The 22,685-nt window shown below is 62.1% G+C and overlaps 1 protein-coding gene across 2 annotated transcripts; it reads right to left on the bottom strand.

Moving 5' to 3' along the window:
* Positions 1 to 396: 396 nt before the first annotated feature.
* Positions 397 to 12,392, bottom strand: KANK3 (KN motif and ankyrin repeat domains 3). Of its 2 annotated transcripts, none has more exons than XM_074808676.1 (11): positions 12,267 to 12,392; positions 7,294 to 7,368; positions 5,301 to 7,016; positions 4,963 to 5,062; positions 4,610 to 4,816; positions 3,986 to 4,073; positions 3,397 to 3,616; positions 2,926 to 3,068; positions 2,486 to 2,686; positions 2,313 to 2,411; positions 397 to 2,025 (listed from the first exon to the last, which is right to left on the bottom strand). In XM_074808676.1, the coding sequence occupies exons 2-11, from the start codon at positions 7,328 to 7,330 to the stop codon at positions 1,969 to 1,971; spliced, it is 2,868 nt and encodes a 955-aa protein (XP_074664777.1). In that variant the 5' UTR covers positions 7,331 to 7,368; positions 12,267 to 12,392; the 3' UTR covers positions 397 to 1,968. The 2 variants fall into 2 exon arrangements, with proteins under 2 accessions (XP_074664777.1, XP_074664778.1); XM_074808677.1 differs by having other exon boundaries at positions 397 to 2,022.
* Between the last annotated feature and the right edge of the window lie 10,293 nt (positions 12,393 to 22,685).

The raw sequence follows: 22,685 nt of genomic DNA, 5'->3' as shown, positions 1-22,685 counted from the left end.
AAACAGCTGTAGCCCTTCCCGAATATCCCTGTGGGGTCAGCGTGGCCCTTGGCCATGTGAGGAGGGAGGTGATTTCACATCCCCACTCTCAATCTGCTGATTGCCCTTTAATAATGCAGCTCAGTTTCAGAGCACAGGGTGAACCAAGGGCAGTGAAGGGCTATGTCTGGTCCCAGCATCCGCTTGGTCCTGTGAAGCAAAACATGCCAGAAGATGCTGTGGTACCCGACTGGGCCAGTTCAGCTGGAAGAAAACCAGCGGCCACTTCATAAACTTGCAGGGAATGAATGGAAACGTGCAAGCACCTGCTCAGGGCGAGGGCTGTGCTGGGCTGTCCCTCTGCTGAAGCTGTTCTGGGGATTTTATCTTGAGCCAGACAAGGAGGCAGGAGACTGCTGATGGTCGCTGTAATATTTCAAAATAATTTTACTTTAAACTTTATTTATATCTTAAAAATAAACATCAGTATTAAAATATCAGTAAACAAACCTGTGAGACCAAAGCAGTGAGTACAGAATACATACAGAGTAGTGTACTAGAGTGGCTGTGAGCGTCGTGTATTAACTTCAGTGCAAAGCTGAAACAGGCCCACTGCGAGCGCAGCAGCATGTTGCCCAGAACAAGTTTCTTGGGGAGCATTTCCCAGCTTGCAGTACGGCTCAGACCAGGCCTGGGGGGGGGCAAGAGTGATGGTGGGGGAGGCTGGGCCAAGGAGCAGAAACGGGGGCTGTGACACACGTTACCTTTGTGAAGTACTCAGCGCAGAGCTGGCCTCACATGCAAAAGCCTTTTTTTTTTTCCTTCCAGTCCTCAGTCCTTACCTGCTCTGTTCCCACCCTGCCTGGCGCACGCACGCTCGCACAGACACACACACATCCTCTGACATACGTGTCCATCTCCGCAGGCCCTAGGCGCTCTCTGAGCTCTTCTTGCTGCTCTTTTTTTCCTGGAGCTATTCTCAGCTGCTCTCTTCCCCTTTGGGAAGGAAAGTGGGCAGAGAGGCACATGGGTTGTGGGCTCCAGTTGCCGTCACAGTCAGTGGCTCAGACTGTTTAAGATGGGAAATGTTTAGGAGGTAATTGCTCTCTTTCCCCGGGGAGAAGATCCCTGCTCCCTGTGTGGGTATCGGCTGGGCAGTCTCAGACCCTCAATGTGTTCGTGGCTCTTGGCCCCATTCTGTCAGCTTGGCTGCAGCCCCGAGTGTCCAGAAGTTTTGCTCACATTGAGCAAATCAAATCATCGAGTGATTTCATGTTGAACTCTATCCTTTGACTAAGCAATATAATTCTTTTGCTTTGTGTGCGTGTGCTAGAAAAAAATTCAGATTTCAGCCAGGAAAGGAAATGCCAGAAAAGAAGGGCAAGTATTTCAGTCTGGAAGTGCTCCCAGCCTGCATCTGAGGCAGCATTAACCAGGTGGTTTGTGTCCCCTCTTCTGTCGCTGGGCAGGACTCTCCTGCTGAGCACCGCGGCACCACACAGCACCGCAGGCTCCAGGAGCTGATGCTCGCCCTCCTGCAGCCACGCTCCCCATCAGCGGCTCCGCTGCCTTCTCAGAGCTGCCAGGCCCTGGGCTAAGAGAGCAGAAACCAGGTGCTGTTTCTGCTGGGTTTTTCTGCTGTTCAGTGAGTTAACAACTTGCAGAGGGCTCCAAGGTGATGCAGCTCATGGCGGGGAGCAGGGCTGACGGGGCCAGCTTCCGCTCGCTGCATTCCCCACCCTGAGGTCACTTGATGCTTGGCTCCTCTGTCACTTGGTGGAGCAAGGTGGCCGTGCACGGGCTCCTTCCAGCAGTGGAGATGGGTGAGTGAGGCCCAGGGACGGGGCCTGCTCTATTGACAGGAGGATTGAAGCATCTGCAGCTGCAGAGAGTGATTCAGCACACAAAGGAGTGGCAGGCGAGGGGACATAAATTACAGCCCAGTGCTGATGGTGGCCAGCTGGCCCCTGGCTGGATCCCAAGGTCACTCTAATTTGGTTTCTTTGGGCTCCCAGGGCTCTTCGTGGCTGTCAGTGGTGTCCCCTGCTGCAGAGAGAGCAGAGCCATGACATGTAACCAGAGACCCCCCCAGCGACTCCTGATCACAGCCAGTCAGGCTCGTTCCCCTCTCCTGAGGATGCACTGAGCGTGTGGCACCTGGGATGCTCCGCTCTCGCCCCTGCAGACCCTTCCTGGGGAGCCTCATCTGCCTCACAGCCCTGTCCCCTCCCCACAGGGCCACCTGCCCACTGTGCCGGTGGCACAGTGCCACCCCTGTGGCCCTTGTGTGGGACAGGGCAGGCGGCAGGAGCTGGGGGGGCTGCGGTACTCACGGGCAGCTGTGCCTTTGTGCCGTTGAGGTGGGCATAGAGGAGCACAGCGATGTTGCTGTGACCGGCCTCCAGCGCGATGGCAACGGCATTGTTACCATCCTAAAAAGGAAGGGAGAGCACTTGGGAAGAGGTTTGGGGACAGGACATGGGGCGGGCAAGCGGCAAAGGCTTACGCTGTCCACGATGGAGATGTTGCAGGTGGGCTGAGCCAGCAGCAGCTTCACCGTCTCCACACGGCCGTGCTCGCAGGCGCACATCAGCGCGGTCGAGCCCTCCTCATCCTGCAGGTTCACGTCGGCTCCGCAGGCAAGCAGGGCTTCCACCATCTCCTGCCGGCCGTGGCTGACGGCCAGCATCAGTGCTGTCTGGCCAGCCTGTGACACAAGGGACGCTGCCAGGCTGCTCCTGTCCCGGCCGTGCCACCCCAGTGGGCAAGCAAGGGACCGCTGCCATCCCCAGTGCCCACACGGTCTCTGAGGAGCCCTCCCCACGTACTGGCCCCTCCAGCTTTTGGAGCCACAGTCCTGCTCTTGGAGGAGCAGAGTGTGGCCCTGGCAGCTGCTTGTGGGTGGGGGAGACGGTCAGGACATGGTGGTCCCCAGCCCGCACCAACCTGGCTGGCCTTGGCATTGACATTGCCCATGCTGAAGAGCCTCCTGACCACGTTCATGTCATCCTCCTGCTCAACGGCCGCCAGCGCTGCCAACATGAGAGCTGTGTACCCAGCTTTGTTCTGGTGGTCCACGTTACAGACCTCTGTGGGGATGAGCAGAGCAGGGGGGCTCAGGGTGCTGCAGGGCTCGTGGGAGGCACGGACTGAGCCACACACCTGGCTCCCATGAGCCATCCCACAGCCCCACTGGCACACACCTGCTGATGGGTCCCCCCATCAAATCTGGGCTCCCCAAGGGCTGGGGTGGCTGCCCAAACCCCCCCACCTGTGCATAGACACGGCCCAGGGCAGCTCTCCCCGCCCCTCTGCTGCCGGTACCTTCTCCCCATGGCCTGGCACGGCCAGGATGTGACCCGGGGTACAGAGTGGGACAGTGGCAGAGGGATGTTTCTATGGGGGGGGGGCACTGACCCGTGTCCAGCAGCAGCTGCACGATGTGGAAGTTGGAGTGGGAGACGCTGTAGTGCAGGGCTGTGTTGCCGTTCCCATCTGCCAGGTTCACCACATGGGCCAGGAGAGCCGGCGAGACCTCAGCAAAGGCCAGGAGGTGGTTGGCAACTGTGTCGGGGATGGACGACTTCTGGCTGGACAGACGGAACCACTCCTGCAGGACCAGGCTGCTGCTGGTGAGCTGCGGGCAGTGAGTGGGGCTGAGCGGGGGATCACGGCTCCCCCCCCCCACCCCAAGCCTCTGCAGGGCCCCACACCCCCACCGCCTCTCAGTACCTCCCTCCCCCACTGCTGGCGGGGAGCAGAAACCCTTCTCCAGAGGGGATGGGGTGAAGGCAGGACCCTGAAACCCCAAAACCATGCTGGGATGGCCCAAGATGAGTCCACACAGGTTTTGGGGGTATCTGGGACAAAGCCTGCAGCAAAGGGCTGTGTTTTGGGGGAGGGCGCTAAGCTGGGCTTTGCTGGCCCATCTCTGGGGAGGGCCAGGCCCAGGGGAAGAGCCCGGCAGGGGCTGGGTGAGCTGTCCCACCCGCAGCACCCCACTCACCACCTCTTTGCTCTTGGTGGCACCGGGGTGGCCCAGATGGGTCTTGACGATGAGGCAGGCCTCCCGCATCCTTGGGCTCAGCTCAAACCTGGGGAGAGCACGAGGGTGTCTGTGGGGCTGCATCACCCCACCAAAACCGTGCCAGCAAGGGGCACCCCGAGGCCCCCGCAGAGGCTTTGCTCCTCTCCCCAATGCCTGCAAGCCTCCACGAGCTCCCCGTGGTGCAACATCCAGCCTGGTGGTTGCACCCTGGCAGCTTCAGCCTCTGCAAACCCTGGCTGAACCGAGCCTTATACGGACGTGCTCAGGCATGATTTATCCATTTTTAGGCCAAATATTTTTCTTTTGTTAAAAAATGCCATTAAGGGCTGTTGGTGTTTTTGTTCCCCTCCAAACTATCTTTTCCAGCAAAGAGGCATCTGGGGCCTTGGGCTCATCCTTTCCTTAGCAGACCCAAGAAGCTGGAAGGATTTTTTTCCTGCCAAATGGTTTCTGCAGGAGCTGAAGATGTTTTTCCCATCGGCTGCACTGAAACTGGGGCAGATGTCTCTAGTCGGCAGGGCCAGTGCCAGCCCGTGGCTCTCAGCTGCGCAGGGCGAGGAAGCATTCCCCATTGGCACTTACTTCTCCTTCACCTCAGGTGGCTCTGGCAGGGTCACGCTGGCCCCCTCATGCTCCTGTCCCAGCTCGGGCTCGCCCTCCCCAGCCTCCTCGTCTGAAGTTTCGGTGTCCCCCTGCTCCTCGCTGTCAGAGCTGTCGGGCGAAGCCTTCTCAGAGGAGCTGTCTCCTTCCTCCTCCTCCTCCTCCTCCTCACTGGACGTGCTCTCGTACCTGCACGGAGGGAAGATGCTCAGTGGCAACACGGCACCCAGCAGGTCCCGTCCAGGCACCCCCATTGCCACTGCTCCCAGTCCAGGACAGGGATGCTGGGGGACAGGGCTGGCCCAGGGGGGTGGCAGGAGCCCCTCGGCACGTACTCCCCGTTCAGCACGCCCACAAACTGCAAGCTCTTCTTGCTGCCCTCAGCCTCTCTCCGGGGGGGACCATCCCGCTTCTTCATGATGGACTTCAGGGCTCCTGGGGGTAGAGAGATGGGTGTCAGGGGGCAGAAAGCAGGAACCTCCCCCTGGGGCTGTCTGGGCACCCCAAACCTGCCAGACCCCAGGGCAGGCACGGGAGGGACACGGGTAGAGCACAGGCAGCTGCTGTCACACAGTGTTGGCCCTGCAGGTGCTGTCCCCAACAGGGCCACCCTCTCCCTTCCCCCAGAAAGGTCCCAACCCAGGCCCTGGTGTCACCTCTGGCGCTGACTCACCGGCTGCAGGGCTTGGGGCAGCTCCACCATCCCGTGCCAGGGATGGGTCCTGGCTGCTCTGTGTCACCTCTGGCGTGGCTGCTCCAGGGACCGGGCTGCCCTGGCACGTCCACCCCATTGCTCCTGCATCCTCTGCCGAGGGGCTGCTCGGGGCATGGCCTGCCCCAGGCTCTGTCTCCTCGCCCGCCGGGACAGTGCTGCCCACGTCTGTCTGGCTGCCCTTGTCTTCGCACCTGGCAGCCGAATCGGGTCCGACCGCCACGTCCCGCCCGTCGGGGCGGCAGCCCACCCCGATGCAGGCAGTCGTTGGGCAGCACTCCACGCCTGCCTCTGCCGTCTCCGGGGGGTCACCGGCTGCCCGGCTCTGTGTGGCCACTGCCGCCTCCACCAGCGCCTCGGCCACCTGTGGCTTGGCCGTCACCTCCTTGTCCACCCACCCGCGGGGCCGGCGGGCGCACACCTCCAGCCGCAGCTCCTCCAGCTCCCGCGTGGCCTCCCGCAGGTGCCCCTCCATCAGGGCGATCACCTCCTTCTGGTGCCCCACCGTCTGCTGCAGCAGCCCCAGCTCATGCTCCGTCTCGCTCGCCAGCCCCAGGGAGGACTCCAGCACCCAGACAGCTGCGTCCCTGCGCTCCCTCGCTCTGCCTTCTGGCACGTCACTGGCCTCCTGCTGTGACCGGTAGTAGAAGACAACATCGGTCATGGCCCGGTCCTCGCCCACCGCCACGGAGCGGCACGGCCTCTCTGTGGCCCTGGGGCTCCTGCCTGGCCAAGCCCTGCCACCCCGCTCCGGCACGGACAGCTTCTCCGTCAGCTTCCTCAGCTCCATGATCTTGCTCACTCGACCCTTTGTTGGCTCCGCTTCGCTCTCTGGCCCCACTCGGGGTGGTTCCTCACTCCCTGCCACCGCCTCGGAGCCAGGGGGGTGGCCGAAAGCCTCGCCAGGCTCCGCCGACAGCTTCTCCATCAGCTTCGCCTTCTCCCTCTTCAGCTCGCAGATCTGCGTCTCCAGGAAGGGGATGGTTTTCACCTGCTCCTCCAGGTCCCGGAGCTGCCGCAGGGCTGCGGCCATCTGCTCCCGCACGTGCTGCAGTGGGGCCGCGCTGAGCCCCGCCGCCGGCGTGCTGCGCCCTGAGCTGCCGGGGCTCGCCCGTCCCCAGCCCGCCTGGCCCTCAGTGCCCGCCGGCACCCAGGGGTGCAGCTGACTCTGGGTGCCCAGTGGGCCACCGCGGGAGAGACCACCGATCTCCTGCAAATGGCTCTGCTCCTGCTCCAGCCGCCTGCTCGTCTCCAGCAAGGTCGTCTCCACCCGTGGGTTTCGCACGAGGCACTTGCGGGTGGGAGGTGGGAGCAGCCGCACCGGCGGCGGTGGCGAGACAGGGTGGGAGGTTGGCTTGCTCGGGGACTCCAGGGGTGCCCGGCCGTGCGGGGACAGCAGCAGCGCGGTCCTGCCCTCCTCACTGGCCGTGGAGGCGAGGGACTCGGTGGAGGTCCAGGCGCTGGCGTGGCTGCTGGGGCTGCGCAGGGTGCTGGGCGGCTGCCGGGCCCCTTTTGCCCTGCGAGGCAGAGGCACTTTCTTGAGTGTTTGGCCACTTTCGATGTCATCAACGTATTTCAGGAAATCCAGGTCCAGCAGGAAGCCATAGGGGGTTTCCACTGAATATGAGCTCTTCTCCCCATTGTCCTGGTCCCGGTATAAGAATGGGCCCCCGAGATCTGCAAGAGGAGCAGGGACCTGGTCAAACAGGAAGGCTTTTCCAACTGGGTTATACTGGGATTTGCCGCCTGCAGCCCCCCTCCCCGCCATGACGCTGCTGGCAGTGGGCCCAGCGGATGGTCTCTCCCTGGCACCCTTGGGTGTCACAGGGCACCCGCTCTGTGGCGGGGTCGGTGCTGGGGTGAGGGAACCCATTGAGACGGGACAGCGCAGCCCTGCCACTCCCCTCACACTCTTTCCGCTGTCCCTGCCTGGTGACAACCCCGGTCCCTTTACCTGGGAGGTTCTGGTTCAGGGGTGCCGGCTGAGCCATCTTCTCCCCAGGGTGCTGCTGACCAGACGACCATTAACCTGCAACAACAACAGGGCCACCTCCAGTGAAACCCGGCAAACCGGGGCCTGGTAAGCCCCACACGGCTGCAGACCACTGCCCCCTGCCCAGGGAGCACCCCACGGCCACCCCCTGCCATCCATCGGGCCCCCCTCGCCTCCCTCCAGCCCTGGTGCCACAGGGCTGAAGCTCGAGCTGGCGGCTGGGCAGGCAAGTGCGGCGCTGCCTGTGGGGCCGGGGATTGTTTGTACATTTAAGGAATGTTTCGCAGCCCAGGCTGGGACCGCTGCGGCAGCGGTGCTGCCAGCTCCGAGGGTGCAGAGTCATGAGTCAGAGCTCGGCCACACGGGAGGAGCGGGCTGGTGAAAAAAAAAAAAAAAAAAAAAAAAGAGGCCGCAGCCTTTACGGGTGCGATTCTCAGCAAGGACGTTTGCTTTGGATAAAGGGAATCGATGCTTTTGCAAAGCCACGGGACCGCAGGCAGCTGTCGCTGGGTGTGATGAGCATCCTTGGTGCCTGGGTTGAGCAGGGCTGGGGTGCCCTGTGCTGCCCATCCCTGCCTCAGGGGGGCTGGTGACCCCCAGGAGGGACCTGAATGCTTTTCCCTGTCGATAATACAGGATAAGGCATGGCGAGAGGCAGAGGGGAATGAAATGGGAGCCTGGTTTTCCCAGGATCCAGGCACGGGCATGCTGGAGGAGAGCCAGTGGGATGCGGCTGCGGTCCAGGGGTGAGCTCACGGCTGGGGGTGCTGCCAGCTGTGAGCATTCAGCTGGGACCTGCCACAACATCTGGCAGCATCTGGGTGCTGGGGCCCAGGTGGGAAGTGCTCCTGGCGGGACCAGGATGGGGGCAAACAGCGCCCCGGGAGCACCCACTGCCGTCGCACATGGCATCACCCCCCCATGGACCGTGGGGTCCCTGCGTGGTGGGGACACAGTGGCCCTGCCCACGGGGCGCAGGTGGCCTGGGACTGTGCAGCTGTCGGCAGGCAAAGCATTTGGCACCGGGCTATTTTCGGAAGAAAGCAGGGGAGGAGGCACACCGCAGAGGAGAGGCAGCTCAGGCACAGCCCTAAGGGAAGCTGAGGCTCAGTGCTGCCCGTGGGATCCAGCCTTGGTTGTGGAGAACCACCCGCACCCATCCCCAAATCCCCTGCCCGTGACAGCTGGAGGATACAGACTGTTCTAGCAGAGGTGCTGTGGCCGCCGCTGTCACACAGCCCAGCTCGGAGACGACGTGGTGGCCTGGCCGCACCCGCTGCCCACGACAATGCCGCCCGCCGCTCCCCAGCCCCAACCCCAGCTGTGCCGCTGCAGTTGCCGGCCCGTGGCTCGCCCTGACCACGCGACTGCCGGAGCTGGAGGAGCAGCCACGGTGCAGGCAGCGCTGGGCCAGGCCCAGGCTGGGCACCCAGGTGACAGGGCAGCCCCCCCTGCCAGCCCCAGCGCAGTGGGTCAAGGGGTTGAGTCCAGCCGGGCAGGGATGAGGGGACGGGGGGGATGACCGGGACGGGGCTCTCCCACTCCTCTCCCAACTCACCCACAGCCGATGCACATCCCAACTGCCACCTCCCTTGGGATCATTCTGGCTTCGTGCCGGCACCCCTTCCACATCCCTTGGGAACATTCCAGCCCCATGCTGGAACCCCACCATTCCCCTGCCACATGTCTAAAAGGGTCTGTGCATCCCCCACCTCATCTAATCCCTCTCGCCCCGGGAAGCCGCTGGCTTCCTCCTCTGCACGGCCCTCACTGCAGGTAATTAAACAACACCAGGGCCAGGACAAACTTCCCGCCGGGCTCTGCACACACCGTAAATCAAACGGGAGGAAGAGGGAGAGCAACAGGAGCCAGAGCCAGCGGGTGCATTTCCTCGAGGGAAGCGGCCGGCAGCTCCCTTCCGCCGCCCGGCCGGGTATTGTCCTGCCTGGGGCTGTGCCAGGAAAAGCCGCCTCCGCTCGTCCCCCTGGCACCTCATCCTGCCCCTTCAGCCGATGCCAGCACCTGCTGTCAAGTGTGTGGCTGCGCTGCCCGTCCCCAAAGCCGGGGAAGATTCTCCCACGGCTCCACTGCAGCTCTCGACACCCATTACTTTTGGTCCGACGGGATGGGCTACACCCAGGGCAGGAGCCTCTGCCTGAAACAAAGGGCCAGGCCAGACCTGCAGGCTCCCAACCACGTGCAAATTGCCCCGGGGACCCCGCGATGTGCCAACATCAACGGGGTCCCCATGACATGCAAACTGCCCCTGGGCTGCCAGTGGGCTGGCTCGGTGGCGAGTCTCAGGCTGGATTTGAGCCGGCGAGGATGAGCAATGGAGGCAGACGGCCCTGGCACAGCAGCGGCGAGAGGGTTAAGTCCCCGCACCCATGGCCCAGCCACTGCCGGCACCTGCCGAGCCTGATCGCACAAAGCCAGCCTTGTCCCCGGCCAGCTGCCATCACCGTGGCACCGGTTCAAAGAGAAGCCGCCCTCCACCTGGCCTGAAGTCCCGACGGGGAAGACCGTGTCGGCCACTTCGGTGGCAAAGGCTGATTTTCAACAACTTCAGCCACTCCCCTGGGCACCAGAGCTTGGTGCTGCCGGGGCTGGGCACAGGAACCCCCTGGGTGCCAGAGACAGGGGAACCCCACACAATCTCTGCTTCCTTCAGAAGAAATTAAAGAGTTCCTAGCCCCGGTATTTCTGCAGAAAACCAGGATGGTACAAAATGAAGTGCTGCTGGGGAGGCTCAGAGCAAGAGGAGGATGCGCAGGACCCAGTCGTCCCCACGGAGGCAGGGCTACCCTCCGCCCTGGGCTCACACCTCCTTCCCCCTCTTGCTGTCATACCCACGCCAACACAGGGAAACTGGGGCCCAAACTGGAGCTGCTCTGCTCAATTACAATAAAAAACCACATCAGGGATGGGGCAGCCTGGGCACCTTGGCACAGCTCAGGTACTATCCGGAACCTATGCTGCGGCCCCAGCCAGCCCCCTGCGCCCCCCAGCCTCGTGGTCCATAGGGTGATCCCCACTCTGGGTCCCCAAGCCACCAGGTTGGCAGGGGACAGACCTGGGGGAGCTGTTTTTAAAGCTCTGGACTCCTTTGGGCCCTTTCCCTTGCCAGGGGCACGAGGGGGGCTCGGCTGTGCGCTGCTGTGCAGCCCAAGCCACTCCACCGGCATGGCCGGGGCTGGACAGGGAGGGCTCTCCCCAGCTCTCCTCCCGAGCCAAAATACTGAGGTCATGAGGAATGTGAGAAGAACAGAGTCCAGAGCAGCCCTGGCCAGCACGACTTGATTTATCTCGGCCAGGCACGCTTCCCTCGAAGCTGTGCGCAGGCGATAAGCCCCGAAACTCAGGGCTGAGGCTGTTCCAAAGTTAAAGGGAAACCACTGAGCAAGCACACGGCTTCCTCCGCTGCCAGCGACCTGCTGGGATTCGGGCTCCTCGCACGGAGCCAGCCGTCACGCGTGCCCGTCACCTGCGGCGTCGCTGGCTGGTGCTGCAGGCTGGGTGCGGACGGGCGGTATCCAGGGCTCATCACACCTTCCTGGCCACCCGTCCCGGCCCCATCCCTGCCCCCGGGGTTGTACGGGATGGCCCGTGCTCCGTGTCACCTGCTGTCCCTGCGCCCTCTCGCCCAGGCCACCTTGGCCGTGTCGTCCAGGCTGGGGCTGCTCCTGGAGGAGCCCGATCCCGTGCGGGTGGGTGTGCCGGGGCTGACCCAGCCAGGGAAAGGGAAACGCTTCGATCTTCTCAACAGCCTAATTTCAGGGTTGGGCTGTTATTTCTGGAGTTGTCGTCATTGTCAGCCTGGTTGGTTGGGAGGCCGCGGGGGCTGCTCAGGCTCCGCACCCACTCCAGCGCCTCGGGGACCTCCCTGAGCTCACACAACACCTGGACAACAGGCGCACGGTCCATATGCAGACGTACTCACGGGGGGAGCAGCTCCAGGTGCCCCATCACACCTGTAGCTCTACAGGGCTCCTGTATCTCCACTAAGAAACATCTTCCACTTGTCCTGCACCCCCGCCAGGGCTGCCCATCAACACTTTCCACAAACACCTCCCCAATTCCCTCGGGGCTGGTGACAACACACCGAGTTGGTGACAAGCCCCGTCGGCCTGGGATCACCCTGCTGCCAGGAGGTGCTCGGGGATGAAATGGTTAAATTTACACCCAGGGTGCACAGGCGGGATACACGCACAGCGCCCGGCACAGCCCCGTGGCAGGTTCCCCATGTGCGTGCAGGGAGCACCCTGAACCCCGCAGCACCCCGTGTGCCCTCCAGCACCCCAGAGGGGCCTGCAGCAGCCTCGGGCGCCCTGCCACAACCCCAGTCCTGCGGGTGTCCAGCACCCCGGGGTGCCCACAGCACCCCCAACCCTCTAGGTCCCCAGAACCCCAGGAAGCCTGCACACCCCCAGCCCTGCCCTGTACCCTTGGGTGCTCCACAGCACCCCCAGCCCTAAGGGGTCCCCAGCACCCCGGGGACCCCACCAGCACCCCCACCCTTGCAGGTCCCCCCGCACGTTGGGGTGCTCGCCCCCTGCCCAGGAGACCCCCCGGGGGACTCCCCGCGGCCGCCAGCCGGGATGGGCGGCCCAGCCCGGCCCCGACGGCCCGAAGCCGCCGGCCCCGGTACCGGCACCTCCCAAACGCGGGTAGAGTCCCCACTCCCGCTCCCGGGGCCGCCCCCGAGACGGGAGATGCCGGGGCCGCCCCACCCCGCCGCGGTGGCAGCCGCGGGGGGCTCCGGAGCGGCCCCTCGGCGGGCCCCGGGCGGCGGCGGCGGCTCCGGGGGCCCTGCGAGGCACCTCTACCGGGACGAGCCCCCGCCCCGCCGCCGGAGCCGCTCCCGGGGCCGGAGCCGCCGCCGCCGGCCGGACCCCGCCGTCCCGTCCGCCCCGCCCCGCCCCGCCGCCCCTCACCTTCCCGGCCGGGGTCTGGGCTGCAGCCGGGCCCCAGCGCGGGGCCGCCGTCCCGGGCCCGGCGGCTCTGAGCTGCACCGCGGCGCCGGGCAGCGCTGCCCCCGCAGCCCCGGGCCGAGGGCGGGCCGGCAGCGGGGCCGGGGCGGGGCGGGGGCGGGCGGGGATCGCCCCCGGGCCCCGGCCGGGATGGGCACCGCCCCCGGGCCGCTCACCCCCGTCGGGATCCCCGCTCACCCCTGGCACGGAGGTCCCACCGCCCGCCTCTCCTCGGCGGAGGGGGGGTCCCTGTCCCCGTGGCCCCCCGGGGTGGGACATCCCCTGTCCCAGGCACCTGGGGGGAGGGGGGGTGTCCCCTGCCCTGGTCACCCCGGGGCTCCCCTGTCCTGGTTACCTGGGGAAGGGGTGTCCCTTGTCCCAGTGAGTCCAGGAAGGGAGGTGTCCCCTGCCCCAGTCACCCCAGGGATGGGGGGTCCCCTGCCCTGGTTACCCCTGAGGATGGGGATGTCCCTACCCTGCTCACCTCGGGGATGGTCACCTTGGAGAAAGGGGGATCCCCTGCCTATGTCGCCCCAGCGTTGGGGTGTCTCCTGCCTCAAGCTCACCACCGCTGCGGGCTAGGGCCCTGCGGGTGGCTGGGGTCCAGCTCCCTGCCCCTCTGTCCTCCCCCCAGCACAGCTGCCCCCCCCCCGGCCTGCCTGGCCCCCGTGGCCCGCGCGCCGCCTGCCCTCGTCCCACCCATGGCTGGGAGCCCTGTGCCGCTCGCCCTGGCTGGGCTCCCCGGGCCTGGCCCCGCTGGGTTTTTGGCAGCCCTTCCTTGTCCCAGCAGCAGGCTGTTTGTCTCCTTTTCTTGCCAGCTTTCTTCCCCGCCTGCTTCACACGCCGGTCGCTCAGCTGCCGAGTCCTGGGCCATCCTCCATCCCACAGGGACCCCTGGCAGTTTCACACCTTAAAGCTTGCCCTCACTAACTGCTCCAACCCCCGTCAATGCTGAAACCCTCAGCAAGGAGTTTTGCTTCGTTTTCTTTCCTTTTCAGCTGCTGAACCCCCCCGGGTATTTTTCCATGGCCGACTCTTCTGTAACGCTACTCACGGGAAGAGCAGGAGAAACAAGATGTGCTTCCCAGCGTCCCGCCCAGCTGCTGGCTGGCAGCTTGGGGACTTCCTGAGAAAGGGTTTGCATCCGGACGGAAGTACCTTAATAGCCCTAATGGATCTACCTCCACTGACAGACTTCGTTCCTCTCCAACCATTTACATACTTGGCCTCTCCAACATCCTGTGGTAATGAACTTGGTGATTTCATGCCCTCGTTCCGTCTCCAAAGCAGGTCTAGAATAGCGCCGCTCTTGTCGATTCACTGACTGCTTGGCAAAGATCAGCTGGGTTCTCCGTAGCCGGTGCAGCTTGCCTTCTCCAGCCACGTCTGGAAAGGTAAAGTGTGGCACAATGAGTGAGTTCCCACTGGTGTCCGCTCACCGGCTGCACCGCGGAGTTCATGCCCCTGTCCCAGCTCCGAGGTCCACGAAGGGCCCACATCCAGGTCCCTCGTGCCCACTCCTGGACATCCGACAAAAATGTCACCCATTGCCAACCAGCAGTTCTTGTTTCCTCCTTGCGCAGACAGAGATAATAAGCCTATAAAGGAGGACTTGAAGAAAAATTAGCTTGGGAAAGCGGTATCACCCCAGCTTTGCAGGTGTCAGACCCTGCTGTTGCACTGGGCAGAGCTGTGAAACAGCGGGGGGGGGCCTTGAACCACCCAGCACCCCTGAGGAAATACAGACCTGGGGCTGCCTGGATTTGGTAGCACCTGCTACCGACTTACAAACCAAGACAATAAGGCCAATGAAGCAACATTTGGATCACTTAAGCAAGCTCTGGTTCAACAGAACCTGGTTCTTACGAGTGACTTCAACTACCCGGACGTTTGTTGGAAGAACAATACAGCAGCTCACACATCATCCATCAAGTTCCTGGAATGCGTAGAGGACTCCTTCCTCATACACGTTAGATGTGCCAACCAGGAATGAGGCGCTGCTGGACTTGCTACTCACAAACCAAGAAAACCTGCTTGGTAATATCTGGGTTAGTGATACCTGGCTGCAGCGATCACAATGTTGTGGAGTCTGGGGTTCTGCCGAGCACGCTGCAGGTTAGTACTAAGACAAAGGTTTTAGGTTTTAGAAGAGCAAACTTCAGCTCACTCAGAGGTCAGCTGGGAGGGATTCCATGGGAAGCTTCCATGGAGGATAAAGAAGCCAGTGAGTGCTGGGAGTTTTTCAAGAACGCTCTCCTGGAAGCACAAAACCAGTTCATCCCCTTTAAAGGTGAGGGACGTGGGCAGAGCAGGAGACCCCCTTGGCTTAACTGCGAGCTTCTTAGTCTGCTCAAAACCAAAAGAGAAGCCTAGCAGAGATGGAAAAGTGAATGAATACCTGTTGAGAACTACAAGGGCATTGCCAGGGTGTCCAGAGATGCAGTGAGAAAAGAAAAAGCTCTGCTCGAATTGAAATTGGCCAGAGATGTCAAAAATCACAAGAAAGGGTTCTTCAAGTATGTAAACAACAAGCAGAAACAGAAGGAAAATACTGGCCCGCTCTTAAACAAGAGAGGTGAATTAGTCACCAGCAGTGCTGAAAAGGCAGAGGTTCTCAACACTTTCTTCACCTCTGTCTTTACCAGCACTGTTGGGCCCCTTGGGAACAAAAATCCAGGTCGGTGCAAACACAGACCCACCGTCACTGAAGGAGCAGTTGGTATTACAGGATCTTGACCCCTACAAATCGATGGGCCCTGACATTATCCACCCGAGGGTATTCAGAATCCTGGATGATGCTGTTGAGAGGCCGCTCTCCATAATCTCGGAGAAGTCATGGAGATCGGGGGACGTCCCGGAAGACTGGAGGAAGGCTGATGTCACCCCCATCTACAAGAAGGGCTTAAAGGACGATCCAGGAAATTATAGGCCCATCAGTCTTACTTCAACCCCTTGGGAAGTTATGGGATGAATCCTCCTGGGGGCTATCACAAGTCAAATGAAGCACGTGACTGGGACAAGCCAGGGCAAATCATGCCTGACAAACCTGATCGTCTTCTATGACAAAAGAACCTGCTCGGTTGATGTGGGGTGAGTGGTGGACACTCTCTACCTGGATTTCTCCAAGGCTTTTGATACAGTTCCCCACAGCCTCCTCCTAGAGAAACTGATGTGTTACTGTCCAGACACGTGTCAGTGTGGTGGGTGGGGAACTGGCAGAGAGGCCACAGCGGGAGGGCGGTGGGAAATATCTCCTTTTCAAACTGGGAACCTGTCATAAGTGGGGTCCCCCAGGGATCGATACTGGGTCCAGTGCTGTTTCATAGGTGATCTGGATGATGGGATCAAGTGTACCCCGATGAAGTTTGCTGATGATACCAAACTGAGTGGAGAAGTGGACACTTCGGGAGGGAGAGCCACCCTGCAGGAAGACCTGGGTATGCTGGAAGAGTGGGTGAACTAGAACCTTATGAAGTTCAACAAGGACAAGTGTAAGGTCTTGCACTTGGGAAAACATAATCTGGGAGTGCAGCACAGGCTGGGATCTACCTGGCTGGGGAGCAGCTCTGTGGAAAGGGACCTGGGGGTTCTGGTGGACAACAAGCTCCATCGGAGTGACCAGTGTGCTGCAGTGGAAAGCCAATGGGATGCTGGGCTGCATCAACAAGGACATCGCCAGCAGAGATAAAGAAGTGATTATCCCACTCTGCTCAGTGCTTGTCAGGCCACACCTGGAATCCTGTGTTCAGTTTTGGTCCCTGCTATACAAAAAAGATGTGGACCAGCTGGAGAGGGCCCAGAGAAGGGCCACAAAGATGATCAAGGGACTGGGCAGCCATGTGAGAAAACACTGAAAGAATTGGGTTGGTTCAGCCTTGAGAAGAGAAGGCTTAGGGGAGACCTTGTCACATGTCAGTATTTAAAGGGTGGCTACAGAGAAGATGGAGACTCCCTTTTTACAAGGAGTCACGTGAAAAAGATGAGGGGTAATAGGTACAAGTTACTCCCAGGGAGATTCCAATCGGACTCAGGAGGAAAATTTTTCGCAATGAGAACAATCAGCCACTGGAGCAATCTCCCCAGAAGCGGTGGATTCCCCAATGTTGGACACTTCTAAGATTCAGCTGGACAAGGGGATGGGCCATCTTGTCTAGACTGTGCTTTTCCCAAGAAAGGTTGGACCAGATGATCCTTGAGGTCCCTTCCAACCTGGGATTCTGTGGTACTGACCCAGGACTGACCGAAGCTCCCGCCTGCCCGGGCCAGCAGCCCCTGGTAGCCGCAGCAGAACCCAGGCTTGGAGGCAAATGGCAGCGCCTGCCAGTGTTCCCGCTGCACCCACGTGTGTGCTGGGCTTTGAGTTAGTAAAGATGCAACTGTGAGGTTGTGGAAATTGAGGTGGGTGCCTGCCTAGTGAAGGACACCTGGATGCTCAGTCCTGGTAAGGATACAGGTAAGGATCAGGCATTGCCACAGCCTGGGACCATCTTTCTCATCACCCTGCACAGAGTGGTGAGCAGGGCTAACCAGGCTTTTGTTGCTGTTGTAGGGGCAGTTCTGCCAAAAATCGGTGGTTTTCTGGTGCTGGAATGTTGTAGTTCAACTGTCTGGGCTCTGGAGGCTTTCATGGCATAGTGGCAGGGCCTGGCATGGCTGTTGCCAGTCCCGGACCTCGCGTGGGCCAGGGAAACTGGCCCTGGCCCTCGCAAGAGCATCCATCTGAACAGAAAGCTCTGGGACCTGATGAGGTTTCAATTCATCAGAAACATTAAAAAGCTTTTTTTGGTCCAGAAGAGAGTCTCAAAAAATGGCTTTCCCTGTGAATCCAAACCCTTTGCTCTCTGTGAGCCCCGACTGGGACTGTGCATGTGATCGTGCCTCAGTTTCCCCATCAGGACAGCTGGAAAGGGAGTACGTGTTGCACATGTTGTGACGTGTGCCGGCGTGGCAGGGTGCTGCTCTGCAGCACGCCGGGGAACAGAGCCCCGGGAACTGGCTGCAGACTGACGGAATAGGCTGCGTCCATGTCCCTCTGCATGCAGCACAGAAACCAAGTGGTGTCAGCACATGAGAAAACACCCAAAGCTTGGCCAGGCTTTCAGCTGGCTGCGAGCAAGCTTTTGCTGTCATCCTGCCTCATTCCGGTGGCTCTTGGATGGAGAGAGCCTGACAAACGCTGCTGGAGATGCTGGTGGAGAAGGGCTGCAGCCCTGTGTGCTGCAGTACGAGCCGTCCCACTCGCTGCAGCTCCGGATGACTCTTCTGCTCCCTGGGCAGTGGGATCCCAAAGCCTTGGCACCCTGGTCCCCTCCATGGGCAGCAGGCTCCCAAAGCCCTGAGCATCTCTGTCCTCTCAAAGGCTGCTGCGTGTCCAGGGCTGGCCGGTGGTGGCCCATGGCTGGGAGAAGCTTTGCGTGCTCAGGGTGCACCTGGAAGAGCAGCCGGTGGGGTGTGTTCCAGCAGTTTCCTGGCTGCCTGAGTTCATCTCCGCTTGCTCCAGCTCCACCATGCCTTCCCCAGCCCAGCTCCCGGCTCCATCACCTCCTCCACGGCCCAGGAAGGGACTGGCCAGGCCAGGCACGACGTGGGACCCCCAGGCGAAGGCTGGCTGGGGCTTTGCCTGGCGCCGTCCTTGTAGGAAAGCAGCGTAGACGCCTCCGCACTCCATAAATAAACCAGCCCAGCACGCTTCCCAGCACGCTTCCCTCCCGGCAGGCTCGGCCGCCCCTGCCCAGCCTGGCCGCGGCAGGATGTCCTTGTTTTCTGCCTGCAGGTTTGGGAGCAGGCAGGAAGCTCGTTTCCTCTCGTTGCCTCTCTGCTTGGATCCTTCCTCTCTGGGATGCTGCAGCAAAACAAAGGACCTGGGAGTGGAGTGGGAGCAGCTTCCCCTGGTCTCCAGCTGTGAGCGGGCCAACAGGACCTGGGGAAGGGTCCTCAAGGGGCTGCTGGGTGCCTGCACGGGGCTCAGACCCGGCCGGGCTGGTGGGGAAAAAAAGCTTGTCCCAGCCGGCAGAGGCTGAAGCCATTGGGGGAAGTCACACCCCAACAGCGGGACAGCCACCCCATGGACCCCTCACCAACAGCCTCCCCCTTGACATCTCCCACCACCCCATCACCTGCTGGGGAACCACCTGATTTAGGGCCGTGCTGTGGCAGCTGCATCAAATACAGAACACCTGCAAGGAAACCCGCTCCCTGAGCACCTCCTGCTCCATGCCACCCCCTCCTACGTCCCCTGATGTGTGTGACCCTGAGCACCCTCTTGTCTCCAGCATGGCCCTGCAAGACCAGACCTCACCCAGGTGCAGAGCGCCCTCATCCCCCATCCCCTCTCCCATGTCCCCTCTGATCTAACAGGCTGCAGGTGACATTTCGTGCCTGTGCAAACTTTTATCTCAGGCAATATTTTGTGTGCTTGGCACGGCACCCAACCAGCTTGGGGAAGGTTGGGATGGCTTTTTTTTTTTTGTGGCTGCATTTGCAGCTCAGCCTTATCAGGGCTGAGGGAAATGCCGTGCAGGCTTTCTGCATCTGGCATTTGCTTTGGCTGGAGGCCAGCCCCGCCAGCAGCACTGGGGGGGGGACCTGCCCCACCGGCCGGCAGTTTCCTGCTGTTACGTGGCCATAAACACTCCCCAACGGTCAGCGGGAGCTGCTGGCGGGATGCTCCTGGGGCTGGGACTTTCCAGGGACCCGGGTCATGCTGCGCACAGAGGGTTTGCAGCCTGGGGTGCCTTGTAAAGTTGTGACCTCGGCTAAAACTCAGCACTGCTTAAAAATTAACATTTTTCTTTTGGGGCCTCTGGGCTGTATCCCCATGTCCATCCATAGCTGTCGGGCTGCAAAATGTGTTTTGAAAACAAGTGCCCACACTGATTGTCCCCAAATGGGGTCACTCTGGGAAGGGGGCAGTTAGGGAGGGCATCGGCTACTGTGAATTTGTGTGACCTCGGGGTTGGTCCCGCGGCAGGATGGACTCCAGGCTGCCGCCCCGTCCCCGTGGGAAATGCTCTTGCGCAGGAGCAGCAGCCCTGGCACAGGTCCGAGATCCCCAGCTCTCGGTGAGAGGGGAGGACACCGGCCTGTGTGGGGACAGGGATGTCGCCGTCACCTGGTGGGTGACGTGGGCTCAGCATCACCCGCTGATTTCCAGCTTGTCCCTTCGCCCTGCACAGCAGGATGGGGATGAGTGTGCAACGGGGGGACAAAGCAGCCCCAGAACACCTCCGACTTTTGGGCTCTCTGTCCTCTAGCACCCAGCAAAGACACCGGCTGAGTCCTTAGGACAAAGAGGGAATGTCCTGCCCAGCGAGTGCCCTTCTGCCCTGCCACAGCCACCGGCAAACCAACCTCTCAGTCTCTCCACAAGGAGTTATTTCCAGCCATTTCCAGCTCTCCGCTCCCTCCCCCGCCCAACTCTGCTCTCCCCCCGCCGCAGAGCCCCCGGGCTGACGGCATCCGATGCCGTTTTGACATTTCCAGCAAAGCCGAGAAAGGCCGCGTGTGTCTCGGCACACAGAGCTCCCTTCTCCTCCCGGCGCCCCGCAGCCGGCAGGTTCCCGGCCGCCGGGGATCTGGCGAGGGCTGGGGCGGCGCAGCGGGACCTTCCCAGCGGGAACCACATAGATCTGCCATTGAAAGGCAGCAGAAAAGCCTTTCTGTGCCGCCGCCCGAAGCGGCACAGCTGGTCCCGGCACACAATCAGGCCATTGAGCCGGTGACAGCGGAGCGAGGCCAAGGAGATGAGCCTTCCCGCTCCTTCACCTCCGTGGGCTGGTTTGGAGCCTGAACCCTCCTCCCGACAGCACCTTGGCTGTTGCTTTCTGCTCCCGAATCTCTGCTGGGAACTTCCCACCCCATCTGCCGGACAGAAGCAGGTTCCTGAAGTATCGCACCATCACCACCACCTCCAAGAGCTCCCTCCTGGCCAACCTCTGGCTGGGGAGCCCGGGTGTCCTGGTTGCCACTGCAGGGAGGGAACCGGCCCCAGTGCCCACACCCAGCTGGCTTCTTCTTTGCTGGCAAGCAGGAAGGAGCTAGAAGGTGGCCGATCTACAGGAGTTTTTCATGGTGAAGTCGAGGCCTCCTAACTTGCTGATCTGAGCCCACCTGCACCATGGGGACAGGGACAGCCCCATAAGGACACAGGGAGCTGCCGTGTGTGCGGGATTTGTGTCCCTCCTCCCTCAAGGAGCAGGACAAGAGGGACAGGTCTGATGGGGAGCGGCTGAGGGAACTGGGGGGGTTTAGTCTGGAGAAGAGGAGGCTGAGGGGAGACCTCATGGCCCTCTCCAACTCCCTGAAAGGAGGGTGCAGAGAGGGGGGATGAGTCTCTTGAGCCAAGGAACCAGCGGCAGGACAAGAGGGAATGGCCCCAAGCTGCGCCAGGGCAGGGTCAGACTGGCTCTTAGGAAGGATTTCTTTGCAGAAGGGGCTGTTGGGCGTTGGAATGGGCTGCCCAGGGCAGGGGGGGAGTCCCCATCCCTGGAGGGGTTGAAGAGTCGGGTTGACCCAGCGCTGAGGGATCTGGTGGAGTTGGGAACGGTCAGGGGGAGGTTCATGGTGGGGCTGGAGGAGCTTCAAGGGCTTTTCCAACCGAGATGATTCTGGGATTCTGTGACAGCGTGGCCTGGCCCCGCAGCCACAGGACATGGGACAGGGCAGCACCCACAGCGCTACGGGCACCCAGGGGCTGTGGGCAGCAGGGGTGCTGCTCCAGCCCTCCCAGCACTGCTCCAAGGGGAAGCAGCACCCAGGAGAACCCTCCAGACACATCTCCCCCTGAGCACAGGACAGCCAGCATGGGCAGACACCTGAAACGAGAGACATTTGTTAACAATTAATGTGTGTTTGGGGGATGCAGCACAGGCTGTGGGGTCAAAGCCAAAGCAAGTTGTGGGGGGAGTGTGAAGCTGAGAGAGCCTCCCCCCAAATTGATGTGGCTTCCAGGAGATGGGGAGCAAAGGCCTTGCTGAGCTCGGGGGTGGTGGCTGGCACAGACCATCTGGCCCCGCGCTGAGCAGGGTGGCAATGACACGGCGTGGCCAAAGGGCTCCCAGCCCACATTTCACCGTGCCTGGGCCCGGGGCAGAGGGGAGGGAGGTGGCAGCGGGGGTCACTGGGGTGGGGAGCTGGGCACTGTGGTGGAGCTGGGGTTGGGGGTCTGGGGGAAGAGGTGTCGTGCTCGCTGGTGAGGGGGGTGGCACATCAGGGTCCTGTCCAGCGTGAACCCCGGGGCTGGGGCCGGGGGGGGCTTTAGGAGAAGGTTCCAGCAGCCAGCGGGAGCAGCCGTGATGCGGTGATGGGGTGGTGGGGTGAGGGGATGACAGGGTGACGAGGTGATGGGGTGAGGGGGCGACGAGGCGATGAGGTGATGGGATGATGGGGGTGACAGGGTGGCGGTGACCCCACACTCGCAGTTCTGGCGGTGCAGCCCCGAAGCCGCGTCCCCAGCCGTCCCCTCCCGCCAGCCCGCGTCCCCGTCGCCCCTTCCCCGCTCCCGGGGGCGGCTGCTGGTGGCCCCCGCAGGGCTCCGGGCTCCCGCGCAGGCGGCAGCTGCCCGCGGCACCGGGCCGGGGCGGCCGGGAGGGGGCGATGCCGCCCCGGGAACCGCCGCGCCGCCTCGGGGAGGGGCGCCGGGGGGGCTGGAGGGGTGCTGGGGTGGGTGCCTGGGTGGGTGCTGGGTGCATGGGGTGGGTGCTGGAGGTGGGTGCTAGCGTTGGGTACTTGGGGTAGGTGCCTAGGTGGGTGCTGGGTGCATGGGGTGGGTGCCTAGGTGGGTGCTGGGTGCATGGGGTGGGTGCCTAGGTGGGTGCTGGGTGCATGGGGGGGGTGCTGGAGGTGAGAGCATGGGGTGGGTGCCTAGGTGGGTGCTGGGTGCATGGGGTGGGTGCTGGAGGTGGGTGCTAGCGTTGGGTACTTGGGGTAGGTGCCTAGGTGGGTGCTGGGTGCATGGGGTGGGTGCCTAGGTGGGTGCTGGGTGCATGGGGGGGGTGCCTAGGTGGGTGCTGGGTCCATGGGGTGGGTGCTGGAGGTGGGTGCTGGAGGTGAGAGCATGGGGTGGGTGCCTAGGTGGGTGCTGGGTGCATGGGGGGGGTGCTGGAGGTGAGAGCATGGGGTGGGTGCCTAGGTGGGTGCTGGGTGCATGGGGTGGGTGCTGGAGGTGGGTGCTAGCGTTGGGTACTTGGGGTAGGTGCCTAGGTGGGTGCTGGGTGCATGGGGTGGGTGCCTAGGTGGGTGCTGGGTCCATGGGGTGGGTGCTGGAGGTGGGTGCTGGAGGTGAGAGCATGGGGTGGGTGCCTAGGTGGGTGCTGGGTGCATGGGGTGGGTGCCTAGGTGGGTGCTGGGTGCATGGGGGGGGTGCCTAGGTGGGTGCTGGGTCCA

Source organism: Strix aluco, chromosome 29 (assembly GCF_031877795.1).
Source record: "Strix aluco isolate bStrAlu1 chromosome 29, bStrAlu1.hap1, whole genome shotgun sequence".
In the NCBI taxonomy this organism is placed as follows: Eukaryota; Metazoa; Chordata; class Aves; order Strigiformes; family Strigidae; genus Strix; species Strix aluco.
This window is presented reverse-complemented; position numbering and strand designations above follow the sequence as displayed.

Coding starts and splice junctions, on each gene's coding strand:
- KANK3 (XM_074808676.1), bottom strand. CDS start 7,330: ATGGCTCAGCCGGCACCCCTGAACCAGAACCTCCCAG. Junction 5,063..5,300: donor TGCCCCAAGCCCTGCAGCCG/GTGAGTCAGCGC, acceptor CTCTACCCCCAG/GAGCCCTGAAGTCCATCATG. Junction 2,687..2,925: donor TCAATGCCAAGGCCAGCCAG/GTTGGTGCGGGC, acceptor CTTGTGTCACAG/GCTGGCCAGACAGCACTGAT.